The 13,478-nt window shown below is 46.9% G+C and overlaps 1 protein-coding gene across 5 annotated transcripts in view; it reads right to left on the minus strand.

Moving 5' to 3' along the window:
* CCDC90B (coiled-coil domain containing 90B) overlaps positions 1-11,782 on the minus strand; it is a 16,159-nt gene extending 4,377 nt beyond the window's left edge. The window contains exons 1-8 of one of the 5 annotated variants that reach the window (XM_084842505.1): positions 11,643-11,782; positions 7,674-7,793; positions 6,127-6,230; positions 3,995-4,096; positions 2,568-2,609; positions 1,795-1,866; positions 1,649-1,702; positions 1-29 (exon numbers count right to left, since the gene is read on the minus strand). The exon at positions 1-29 is cut by the window's left edge and continues 86 nt beyond it. In XM_084842505.1, the coding sequence (XP_084698631.1) occupies positions 1-29; positions 1,649-1,702; positions 1,795-1,866; positions 2,568-2,609; positions 3,995-4,096; positions 6,127-6,230; positions 7,674-7,793; positions 11,643-11,715 (596 nt within the window). In that variant the 5' untranslated portion in view covers positions 11,716-11,782. Of the gene's footprint in view, positions 53-1,648; positions 1,703-1,794; positions 1,867-2,567; positions 2,610-3,994; positions 4,097-6,123; positions 6,231-7,673; positions 7,794-11,642 lie in introns of all 5 variants that reach the window. The other 4 variants (XM_084842503.1, XM_084842506.1, XM_084842508.1 and 1 more) reach the window with 4 other exon arrangements.
* Between the last annotated feature and the right edge of the window lie 1,696 nt (positions 11,783-13,478).

Below are 13,478 nucleotides of genomic sequence, written 5' to 3' on the forward strand. Positions count from 1 at the left end.
TCCGTAACGGAACTGTTGGTGCCCGAGTCCTAGAAAGACACAGCGTCATTTTCTATTCAAGACAAGGCAGGGGGCGACCAGAGAAACAGAGAACGCCTTTTCAGCTGTAGCGCCCAGTTTGTCGAATTTCCTCCCCAAGGAGGCCTGCTTGGTGCCAACATTGTTACCCTTTTGGTGCTAGGCAGAGATATTTTTATTCTCCCAGGGCACATTTTGTTTTAACATATTAATTATATTTTACTGACGCATTTTCTTTAGGTTCTGTAAACTGCCCTAGAAGCTCTGCTGAAGGGCGACATACATATCTTTTAAATCAAATAACATCCACCATGAGTTAAAAAACTTAATGTACTTCCCTTTCTTACTTCTTTTGAGAAATATAGACACAGTGAGAAGGAATACGTTTTCTCACAAAGGTAAATCTTATTAGAACCACCTGGTATTTAAGCCAGGGGTGCAGGACAAATTTGAGTTCCGTATTTGGAGCTTTGCATTTGGAGCTCCGTGGCTTGATGTCAGTGGATGTCCCCTGCCCCCCACCCCCAATTTTCACTTTCTCCGTTCTGAGAAGAGGCATGGAGGCCCAGGATTCTCATCAACCTGGAGAAAGGGACTTGGCTGATGCTGAGAGCGAATGGGAGTGGGAAGCGGCGTGCTGGAGAACCTCTGCTGTTATGTCCCATCTCAGATCGGAGCTAACAGCAGGGACATCTCCAGGGGGAAATCCTCCAGAGGAACCCAAGAAAGCTGCATGGGCTGGACTGGGGAGCCTAGTGAGCCAGATTAGCCCCAGAAACTGGGGTTCTGCACCCCTGATTTGCCACAGGCGACAAGGAATTCCATGTAGGCAGCCAAGTGGTCTGGTGGAGAGGGGACAGAGTACTCTTTTCTGTGCCCAGAGGAACCTCCATCCTCCTCATCTATCACAGAAATGCAGTGGGCTGTTCGATTATCACAGAGTTCTCCATCCCACCCCTGCCAGCCCCCAGCTGGACAGGTTTTTGCAGGCAAGTAACTTTGGTGGGCTTTTTTACAAGGCTGACCTAGAAACTTCTGGGTTGACCCCAACAGAAGTAAGTATCTTACGCCTCTTTTTGAAACATGGAGAGTGAGTAGAGAACTCCTGGAAACAATTCCAGGGCTCCACATAGTTTCTAGTGTCTGGGTGGGTTGCTGAGGCTTCACCACTCTTAGGGTTGCTTTCCCATTGCTTGGGGAGGGAAGGACTAGACCCCTTTCCCCCCGGGCTACAGCCCAGATTCAAATTACCCCCCGACACCACCCGGAGCATCCACTTTTACAAAAGGAAAATTACATCAGACGTTCCCACATGCAGAGCTCCAAAGTAATGTTTAGCTTGGCTTTTAGATGGCTTAGTGAACCATCTGAGAGCACCTTCTACAGAAGGTAAGTAGGGAGGAGTCAGATCAGTGTCCAGGTGGGAGACATCTGCGAACTCCAGGGAAGCCACTCTGAGCTTTCCATGGAGGAGTGGAATACAATTCTCTCTCTGTCTCTCTCTCTTCTCTGTCTCTCTCTCTCTTCTCTGTCTCTCTCTCTCTTCTCTGTCTCTCTCTCTCTCACACACACACACACACACACACACCCACACACACACTCACTACCTTCCTTAGCGCAAAACACTTACTTTTTGATGAAACTCTGTTGTGGCTTCTATGAGTTTTTTGTCCTGATCTGTGAACTGAAGAATTTAAAAATAATAAATGGCCAATCTCACAAAAGCCAGATTAAGCAGAGCGGCCGGTGATAGGGGGATGTCAAATCATTGCTTACCATGTCCGTCACCCGGCTTCTCTCCAGATTTATGTCCAGCTTGTTTTCAGCTCGGATCTGACTGGTTTCATTCTTTAAAAACAAAAACAAATACCGCCCCCGCTTTAAAAAACAACAACCCTGAACATCATATATCAGGAAACCCATGTAAACCTGTCCAAGAACTCTGTTCCACTTTGGAGGTCCTCCTTTGGGTTCTGCCACCAGAGAGAAGGTGGGTGGATACCCATGAGAGGGACTTCCCACCTGCAACAACCAGGATCTAGAACAGCCCTACAAGAGAATTGTGCCTGGCCCCTTCATTGCCTGCTTTTATTTAAACTTTATTTAAGTGGGCTTTTTTTTTTAGAAACATGCCCGCTCCAATTTTACCATCAAGACTGGAGCATCTCCTGTCTGTTCACCCCCATGATCCTCCAACTGCTCCTGTGGTCCTGGGTGATGGCGGGGAAGGGGTTCAAGTCCACCCATGTCCTCCTCCTTCCCCACTCCTGGCTCACAGAGGGTCAAAACCACCATCAAAGCTCAGCTTCTTTCCATACCATCCAGCCTTTCCTCACTGACCCCATGCCCAGGACGGCTCCACCCATATCCCAGTCTCTCCCTTGCTTTCATGGACTTTTATGTTCCTGTGCCACTAAGCCCAGAACAGCAGCATTGGTTCCAACGAAGGCCTTTCTTTCTTGGCTCAGAGAGGTCAGCTGCAACCATTCTTACGCAGCACTGGCTCTGCCTGAAAAATGTTTGAGTTCAACTGGTTCTTGCCTACTTACCAGTAGCTGCTGTTTGACTTGATCCAATTCGATTTTCATTTTCTACATACCGGGGGCAGGAAGACAAGAGAGAAACATCCTGAGTCAGATGATGCTCAATTTAAAAAGGAAGATAATGGGAGATGATGCATGTGCTAAGTTCATGGTGGAGGTGAGATTTGAACGAGGGATTTTCTGGTTCATGGTGGACAGGAAGCAGAGTATCACTGTCTGAGTTAAATTAACAGAGCAGGTGAATGGAGAACGGACATGGAGAACATACCATGAGTGAAAACAAGGCAGAGTTTTGCACATATACCGATATACTGATATACCAGGAGAACCAGGTTCAAATCCCAACTCAGCCATGAAGCTCACTGGGTTACCTCGGGTGAGTTATTCTGACCTAACCTACCTCACAGGGTTGCTGTGAGGACAAAAAGGCAGTGGGGTGGGTGAAGAGTGAAATATGGAAACTACGCTAAGCTCCTTGGGGGAAGGGCACGATAGAAATGTAAGAAAACAAACAAAATGATCGAATGAATAAATATTAGCTGCCTACATATCTACCGTCCTCATCTTTGCATGCTGTACCGACAGAGGTGGGACACGCTCCAATTTTTCAAAGATAAAATATGAAACTGGGATAAGCCGTAGATTCTGGATGGAGAAAGGGACGGATGTCTTCACACAACCCCCTAATTAACTGATGGAATTTACTGCCAAAAGGTGAGACAGTCACCATTGTTTTGAGTGCTTTAAAAGGGAGTTAGATGAATTCCTGGAGCAGGGGAAGGGGAGGGGTCTACCAATGGCTATTAGTCACAATAGCAACCTTCAGGATCAGGGGAAGTGTAGCTCTGGATACCAGTTTCTGGAGAACCACAGCAGGAGAAGGCTGTGGCTTTCACGTCCTGCTTGTAGGCTTCCTAGAGGCATCCAGTTACCCACTGTGAGAAGCAGGATGTTCGACTAGGCCTGTAAACCAAACCCACTCCTCAGGGGTGTTTTTTCCCCCATTGTAAAAGGTTGAAATGCCTCTCCTAGGGCTTAGCTACTGGCAGAAGGAGCTTTAAGCTAAAATAAGCAGGGATCTTTGGTCCCACTCCATGTCCTATGGCCCCACCCACCACTGGAATGTCCCCCCCCCCGCCCAAAAGCTTCTCCGAAACTGAATTCAGCCCCTGGACTGAAAGAGGTTCAACCCCTCCCTAGACATGTGGTCAGATTCAGCACGGCTCTCCCTAAGTTTCCAATAATATCCTGAAGTACTCAGAATAAAGTAAGAAAAGAAGTGAATTTGAGCAGGCAAAAATGCTCATAACAAGATTCGCTAAGCAAAATGCAGCAAGGCTGACCGCAGCCTTTTTTCCTCTGTTTATCTTATGCCGCTCATCTGCAAAGAACAGAAGAGTCAAATCAAACTTTGTGCATCGGTAGGGAAATACCTCATTCTCTGCTCTCAGGTTGGCAAATTCGCTTTTCTCGAGAATGACCATGTCTTTCCGAATGGAGTCCAGATGAGCCATGATCTGTTGCAAAGTTATTTCCTAACATAGAAGAAACACACACGGTTATTTCCTGGCATAGAAAAACACACACACACACCCCTTCTTGAAATAATTCTAATTTCTTCTGGCAAAAATATTATTTTATTTTGGGGGGGGAATCTTTGGCTAGAGTTTTCTGGGCAAAGAGGACAAACTTGGTTTAGCAGGTTTGGGGTGGTGGTGGGTGCATTTCCATTTCAGATATATACACATACACCGCAGAGGAGAAAATATGGGTGCTTGAAGGGCAGGGAAGCCTGGTTCAGCTCTCTAGATGTGATGGACTACACATTCCATCCTCCCCAGCCAGTAGGGCTGATGAGGAGAATTGCAATCCAACATACCTGAAAAACATCAGGTTGGAGCTGCTCTAGTTGATTCAAGCAAGTATCCCTACTTTTTTTTTTTTTAAGGCACAATAGGTTCTCAAATACATTTGGGCTTCCACCTTCACCCAATATAGCAAATGTAAGACCCCAAAACCTTTTTTCATAGCCATGAATTTAAAAACAAAACACTATAATCTTCTACATTTGTGGAGACACAACCTTGTACGCAAGAGGTTTTCCCAGCTTTGGCAGTGACAGAACTCATGGTTAAGTGCATCAGCAAAATTAAGCATGTGGAACAGCGAAGGTTTAGAATCCACAACCAGTGTCAGGCTGTTGAAATGGGTTTTCCACACCATTGTTCTCCACTGGAACTCAGGTAAGCACACCCACCTCGTGTGTAGTTCACTAAAAAAAAAGAAAGCCTCCAGATCTTTCTTTCAGGCATGTATTCGGACAACAGGCCAGGACTTTGATCTAATGGGTTTCAATTACAGGAGGGTAGTTTGTGGTTGAATATTAGGAGAAACTTCTTGATGGCAAGAACAGTTCGACAGTGAACTGATAACCTAGAGGAGCATTGGGCTCTTCAAGCAGAAGGTAGCCTCATCCCTCCCCCTGCTTGCTTTCAGAATTTTGAGAGTGCCATGGGCACTCTTACAAAATGGCTGTTATGGCAGGGCTAGGGGGAGGCTTGCCCATTCATAAAATGGCTGCCGTAGGTGGCATGGCCAGTCACCAAACACTCATTTCCCAGAAACCTAACACACACACACACACACACACACACACACACGACTAACTTGCCCAAGAACCAAAGTACAAGGCAGAGGTAAGGGCTGAGCTCCAAAAAAACCAAACACACCATTCTTATGAACTCAAATAAAGACGGCACTGGAGGGCAGCAATTCACTTTGCAGCATGCCAGCCTCCCCATTAAAAAACGTTTTTTAAATGGAAAAAAATCTTGAGAATTAACAGACAGGAGGTGCAGGGGCCTGGAAACAAAGTCCTATGAGGAGAGACTAAAAGAACTGGGCATGATAAGCCTTGAGAAGAGAAGACTGAGGGGAGATCTGATAGCGCTCTTCAAGTACTTGAAAGGTTGTCACAGACAGGAAGGCCAGGATCTCTTCTCGATCATCCCAGAGTGCAGGACACGGAATAATGGGCTCAAGTTACAGGAAGCCAGATTCCGGCTGAACATCAGGAAAAACGTCTCGATTGTTAGAGCAATACGGCAATGGGACGAATTACCTGGGGAGGTGGTGGGCTCTTCCACACTGGAGGCATTGAAGAGGAAGCTGGACAGCCACCTGTCAGGGATGCTTTGACCTGGATATCTGCATTGAGCAGGGGGTTGGACTGGACGGTCTTGTAGGCCCCTTCCAGCCTCACTATTCTATGATTCTATGACACTGGTGTGCGCCAGGAGAGGTGTCTGTGGGCACACTGGTGCCCATGAGTACCACATTGGAGACCTCATAAACTTACTACATGGGAGACTCTTTTAGAAGGCCATTTTACAAGTGAGCAGGAAAGTTGCCATGAGTCGACATCCCCGCCTTGAAAATGGTTGGGTGAATCAGCCCGTGTGTCAACAATCCCTTGTACCAAGAATCGTGAACATGAAAGGCACTGCATGCAAACTGTCTTTATGGTCATGAAGGACGAGGAATCAAAGGATGAGAAATGTGCTACCTGCTGAGCTTGGGTCACCATGTCCTTATAGATGGTATCCAGGCTGACAGTTGACAAAGCTGTCAATGCTGACACAATGGTTTCGGCCTGTTCTTTCACAAAGCCTGCAGGGCAGATAAAGGTGTAATTTTTAAAGGAGGACATTATCTAAGGAACTTCCCCAGAAACTTTCAGTCTTTAGAGGCAAGGCCTACCCAACGTTCAACATGGGTCCATTTTTAATTTTTTTAATGTAGGCATACAACAAGCGAGTGCTCACAACTCACAATGCAAGTCCAGAGGCTGCCTTCATACGGAGGCTGAATTTTCACCTCACTTTTCAAATGTGGTGAAAAGTTACATCCGGATGGTGAAAATGGCATATGGTGGGTTTGAAAGTGCTGGTATGTGTGTATTATTCCTTTATTTTAATTACAAATTGAAAAAAACTCAGCAACTCAGAGAGATAAATCAGGCAGAGCTTTTCAAAAAAGATTTTGAATCTCATATACTGAAAAACAATATTTCATAAGAAAAACATCCCAAAGGATGTGTAATGAGAAACAAAATCATTTTTTCATAAAGGATTTGTATTCTTTTAAGTCCTTAAGGGTGCAATCCAATGTTTTCATGACTGAAAAAAGTCCTACAATTTGCAGGATTCCCTAGGCAGCTATGCTGCCTAGGGAATGCTGGGAGTTTTAGGACTTTTTTTCTGTCTAACCTGATTGCACCCTAAAATATGTAAATTTAGACCTAACAGCAATATGCCATATTTTCATATACCATTTTGAAGTGAAGGAACACCAGTTTTCCAAACAGAAATTCAAATCTTTGCAGTCGGTACTATTTCCTACAACAGGGCAGGCTCTAATTTTCAACATTTTCCCTGATATGCTATATTTCCCCCTTCCCACTAGATCACTTATTCATGCTTTGAGACCACTTGAAAAAATACATCCACCATGTGACATTGCCATAACACAAGCCACCTCGTAAACACTCAAGTCAGCCACCCACAAACTGGGGCTCTGCAGATGTTTGGGACTACAACTCCCAGCATTCCTGTTGGCCATGCTGGCTGGGGCTGATGGGAGTTCAAGTCTGAAAAATCTGGAGGGCAGATGTTTTCTCATATTACTGGTTTGCTTGACTTAAGTCAACCAAACCAGTAACACGATAGCCAAACCAGTAACATGATAACCAGCAATGAAAACAGGAGCAGCAGAGTGGTTAAGAGAGCGAGCCTGGAAGTTCCCACACCCCTATGGTGTCCTCGACTGCATCACTTTACCTTCACCCAGAAAAAAGGAATGGTTTCTTTCCATTCACTCCTATGGGGAAAAGTCAAGTGGGAAGCGGGGAGGGAAAATCCGACTTCCATGCCTGATTCTCACTGAGTTCCCACTGAGGTGGGCTATACCACTTTGGACTGCATGTAGGAAAGGGCTCACAAAAGGACTGTTCCTCTGTACACAGAAGAACCCTGCACACAGAAAACTAGCTGTTCACAGAAAAGGATTCTAGCAGGACTTCAGTGCAGTTGTTCAACCACAGCCTCAGCTCACCGTGTGCCTCCAGATCTCTCACTAGACTGTGGGTGTCGAAAGTGAGCTTCCTTTGCTCCAGCGGGGTTATTTCCACTCTTCGCACATCATAGGACTTTGCTGGGGCAGAGGCAGCAAAACCTGAGAAGGGCAACAAGGTTTAGGCATCTGCTTCTTTGCAAACAGCTTGACACAGCATTCCAAAAGGGCTCCAGCAGTGCAAGTCTAGGCACTTTTCTGCAGAAGCAAGCCCCGCTATGTTCAGCGGGTTTACTTCCAGGTAAGCGTGCACAGGCCTGCAGCCTTCATCTATTTGCACAGGAAACCTTCAAAAAATCCATTCCAACATCCTTAAAAGAAAATCCAGCATATTTTGCTGAGACATTAAGACGAAGCCTCCTCTGAAGGTGAGTAATGCTGTTGCAACAGAGGGAGAGGCCTATAGCACTCATTTAGGGATGTACACAATTACATGAGCTGTGGAGAAAGTGGAGAGGGAGACATTTTTGTCCTTCTCATATAACACTAGAACCCAACTGGGTCATTCTATGATGCTGATTGGTGGGAGATTCAGGACAGATCAAAGGATGTCCTTCCTCACATAGTGCATAGTAAAACTATGGCATTCACTTCCGCAAGATGTAGTGATGGCCTCCACTTGGGATGGCTTTAAAAGGGGATGGGACAAATTCATGGAAGAGAAGGCTATCAACGGCTATTTGTAGTGACGGCTACATGCAACCTCCAGTACCGGAGACAGCATGCTGTTTGGCCACTGTGTGAACAGAATGCTGGACTAGATGGACCTTGGTCGGATCCAGCAGGGCTCTTCTGATGTCTTACTGTGGGCTCCTTGGAGACCCCTGGTTGGCCACTGTGGGGAACAGGATACTGGAGTGGATAGGCCTTTGGTCTGATCCAGTTGGGCTATCCTGATTCTTCTAGAAGTTAAATCTCCAAGCAGGTGGGATAGAATTTCCCTCAAGTCAGACCATTCGCCCATCTAACCCATTATTGTCTAGAGCAGAGCTGGGCAAACTGCTACTCTCCAGATGTTTTGGACTACAATATTCAAAATCCCCGGCCATCAGTGGTGCTGGCTGGGGCTGATGGGAGACAGAGTCCAACACCACCCCCACCCCTGTTGAATAAATACTTTTCCGCCCCCTCTTCCCATCCCACCCATTTTTCCTTGCATGTCATGCCTTTTTATATTGTAAAGCAGGGACTGTCCTGTTTTACTGATTCCGCATAAGCTGCTCCAGCAGACTTTTTGGCTGAGGGGTAGGATAAAAACACTTTAAATACAGAAATAAAACAACTGGAGGGCACCAAACTGCCTATCCCTGCTCTAGAGGGCAACTAGCTGGAAGTGACTCCCCCCTGGATTTCATATGGGTGTCTTTTCCAGCCCTAGCTGGGATCGAACCTGGGACCTTCCGCATGCAAAGCAGGGGCTCTACCACTGAGCTACGGCCTCATCCCATGATAATATGTCTCTGTATACGAGTTAGGAATATAGGAAGCTGTCCTATGTATCAGTCAGACTATTTGTCTATCTGGCCAAGTACTGTCTACAATACTTGTGGACTCTACAGAGTCCCAGGCGAAGGGTCAGCTGCTATCTGCTCCTTTTAACTGGAGATGCCAAAGACTGAATCTGGGTACTTTTGCACGCTTCACACATTACATTGTACCAAGCCCAGGATTGCCAGCTAGCAGACTGGTGAATTGTATTGTTGAACTGTTTGAACTGTATCTTGATTTTGGATATTTATACAACTTGCTGTATTTTAGTATCTCCTGCTGCTGTTTTAGGGTTAGACTGCAAGGGATGTTTTATTGTTATTTTACAGCAGAGGTAGGCCGCCGTATGCCCTCTAGATTTCTGGACTACAACCCCCATAATCCCTGATCATTGGCCAGGCTGGCTGGGGCTGATGGGAGTTGTGGTCCAAAATTCTTGGGAGGGCACCATGTTCCCTACCCCTGATTTATGTTTTTCTGTCCTTCACCGCATTAGTTTTTTTGTTTTGAGGCAAGGCAAGACAGAACTGTTTTAAATAAATAAATACATGCATGCAGGAATATAGCTCCATCAGTGTGCATGTCACTTTGCAGAGGACAAGGTCCCTGCCCCAAGAAGATTACAAGTTAAAATTTGTAACAAGGAAAACAACAGAGAAAAGGGCTGCTGGGCTGAGACTGGGGAGAACAGGGAAGCATATATTCAACGAGGACAGGCAGTAACGCATCCTGGTTTTCTCATGAACGTATCTGTAAGAAACATATGTTTCCAAAGCCCCTGTGAATGTTGAAAGGAAAAAAAATATTCGGCTGCACTCTTGAAAAATGTAATGTGTGAATAAGATGCTAAGGATGCAATCCGATGCGTGTTTTGACAGAAAAGTGTACTACAACTCCCAGCCTTCCCCAGCCAGCCATGCTGTTGTAGGACGATTTTCTGTCTAAATGTGCACAGGACTGCACCTTAAGAGAGCAACTCTGGGGGACATAGGATATTTCGGTTTCCTGGCTCCGACCTCAGAGCCAGGAAACCATGCTCCTTGTGTCCTCCTCCACCCCGTCGCTGCCAGCGCAGAAGGAATTGAGCCGGCTGCTGCTATAAGTTCACAAACACAAGCTTGTAGGGAGTGAAAGGGGGTGTTCCTCGGGGAGGGGAAGAGACTGAGGTCGTGAGGCTATGAGGCATGCCCTGCCCTGCCCTGCCCTGCCCCGCCCCGCCCTGCCCTTCCCTTCCCTTCCCTGAAGCCTCTGCTAGATGGGCAAAATCATCCATCTAAAATGGACATTCAGAAGCTTCCAAGTTTGGAGGTTTACAAATACGCAGGGCGCATCCCATAGGATTGCGCCCTAACAGCACAGTCCTATGCATCTTTAGGAGACAACCCTATGCATGTTTAGACAGACAAAAGCCCTACAACTCCCAGCATTTCCCATGCTGGCTGGGGAATGCTGGGAGTTGTAGGGCTTTTGTCTGTCTAAACATACATAGGGTTGCGCTCTAAGCCTGTTATGCTATTGAGCCTCTGGGCAAAGATACCAGCCAGACTTGTATAATTTCTTAGGGTGCAATCCTATGGCTGCTAGACAGTGACTAGATTGCCATAGCATCTTTCGGTTCCTGGAAGACTTCCTCCCCGCCCCCACTCCCGCAGCTTCATAGGTGGCGCGGATCATCCCTGGGCTCCGCACTCGGAAGAGCAGTGCGGGATGGGGCAAAAGGGGGTGTTCCCAGGGGCGGGGAGTGTGGAAATGCCAGTACGACACTTCCTATGCATCGCCCAGCCTCCCCCCCGCCCGGCTCTGAAGTCCTGCGATTTCGGCTGTCTAGCCACAAATGCCAGGTGGCCAGAGCGTGGAGGATCCCCTCCACGCTCCACCCGCCCTGCGTTGGATAGGCGGATGCCTCCAAGTTTGGCGGTGGTGGCCGCCAATCCCGACAGGATTGCTCCCTTAGAAGCAGGTTTGTTTGTTTGTGTGTGTGTGGTTTTTTTTTTTAGCATCACAGAGCTTTTTCTCCGAACAAGGAACAAAACCTCTCATCTGTTAAATCATGGGTTCGTTTCATTACATTTCTGCACCACCCCATAGCCAAAGCTCTCGGGGCAGTTCACAGAAGTTATCCTACGCTTCCTTCAGTATCTCAGAAGAGACAAACACACGGGGGTTATGAAAGCTTGCTTAAAATACTCAATTAAGGGTGCAATCCTATGCATGTTTAGGACCCCCCCACATGTCCAACACAAAGAAGTCCAACATGGCTAGCTGGGGCATGCTGTGAATTGCAGGACTTTTTTCTGTCTAAACGTGCATAGGATCGCACCCTAATAGAGCACTACTACGCACATCTGCTCAGAAATAAGCAACACTGAGTACAATCAGCGTTACTCTCAGGTCACTAACTATTCTTAGGACCTGCAGCCTGAATGGACCTTTGCATCGCAGCCTGGCAATGGGCTAACATACCTCTTAGCGATGTCGAGAACCCCTTGCTTCCCCGGACCAGGAGCCTCGCCCCGAACCCACCAACTCCCTGCATCTTCCTAACCGCTTCTTGCAGGAGCCATAGAACGCAATTGAAACAAAAAGAGCACCCACTTCCGGTCCGGAGCCCAATGGCTCCCTGGGAAATGTAGTTCCTGCTGGGCGCGCCGGGACTCCTCACTTCCTCCTCCTGCCCTAAAGCCTTCTGGGAAATGTAGGCAGTGCGGGTTGATGGGAGGAGGGTTAAAAGGCAAAGCCGAGAGCCGAGTGAATGCACCCAGTGGGGGCCGGTGGCTCCGATTTCGGCGGGGCAGAAATTCCATTCTGGGTTTCAGTCAGAACCAGCCAGAACGCTAAAGGAGCTATCCAAGGTGCTGAACCCATTTTGGGGGTAGGGTTCAGCCTTTCGATGGCTCATTTAGAGTTCTGGCTGGTTCTGACTGAAACCTAGAATGGATGCAGAGCCCCACCAAAACTGGAACCGCCAGCTGTCACTGATTGGACCCATGAATGGCTGAGATGCTTCATGTCCTGATCTAAGGCAGGGGAGGGGAACGTATGGCCCACCAGATGGTGTTGGACTCCAACTCCAATTAGCCCCAGCAGCCAGCATAGCCTGTGTTGAGGAATGACGGGAGTTGCAGTCCAACAGCATCTGAAGATGTGTTTTCCATCCTCATCCTATGCGTGTCCTCCAGGGAGGGAGGGTCATGTGCTGTGTTTCTGGGTTTTTGCATCATCCGCTTCCCATCTTCAGTGTATGTACATTAACAAATTGGTGATGGCTGTTACCAGTGCAGTTCAATAGATGCATTTTAAAGATGTTATTTGATAGATCATTTATGAATAAGTTGAAAAGCATTTGCCTCAATACAGATCCCTGTGGGACCCCACTGTTTACTTCCCTCCATTGGAAGAATTTACAATTTATTCCTACTCTCTACTTTCTGTTCTTTAACCAGTTACTGATCCATAAGAGGACCTCGCCTCTTATTACATTATTGCTACGTTTGCTCAGGAGTCTTTGGTGAGGAACTTTGTTAAAAGCCTTTTGGAAGTCCAAGTAAACGATCTCCCCTGTCCACGTGTTTATGGACACTGTCAAAGAACTCTAAAATGTTAGGGAGGCAGGACATACCTTTGCAGAAACCATGCTGATTCTTTTTCAGCAGGGTTTGTCCTTCTATATGCTTATCAATTGTATCTTTTCTTTAATAATGCTTTCAACCAATTTACCTAGGATGGCAATTCTTATGTTCTTAGAGCATCTCTATGCCAGCCTAAAATCCTGCATTTAAAACGGGGCTTTCTGCTTCCGTTTTAAATGCAGGAACACAATGAACTCCCTTTACACGTGCTTCCTTTCCCCCCTACCCCTGTGGAAAATAACTAAGGCAAGGCCATGTTGATCGGCTTCTTTGTGCCAATGTGGCAGATTCCTCAAAAGCCCATAACTGTTGTCTTTGTTTCTTTCTACAGAAGAAGAAACTGTTAGGACAGTAGAGATAAGTTATCTTGTCTCCATAGCAACTCACCCCAGACCTAAGAATCATTGTCCTTGCAAAAGTTGCAGGGCTCTGAGAAGAAGCTGGGGGGGGGGGGGGTTCAGTAAAAGCTCAGTTGATAAGGACCAGACATGCGCGCTGGGCTTGGCTGATGTCACTTATTTAGCCACATATCGATTATAAATGTAACTGGTGAGCGTTGATCTGGGCTGCTGCCGCCTCTGGGTTGACAGAGCTGCCTTCATTGTACACGAATAAACTCAAGTTGAATCTTACCCGCGTGTCCAGAGCTTAATTGGAGGGCAGCTGGGCA

The sequence above is a fragment of the Heloderma suspectum genome, chromosome 3 (genome assembly GCF_057233095.1).
Source record: "Heloderma suspectum isolate Gila_16-S chromosome 3, 16-S_ref, whole genome shotgun sequence".
NCBI classification, from domain to species: Eukaryota; Metazoa; Chordata; class Lepidosauria; order Squamata; family Helodermatidae; genus Heloderma; species Heloderma suspectum.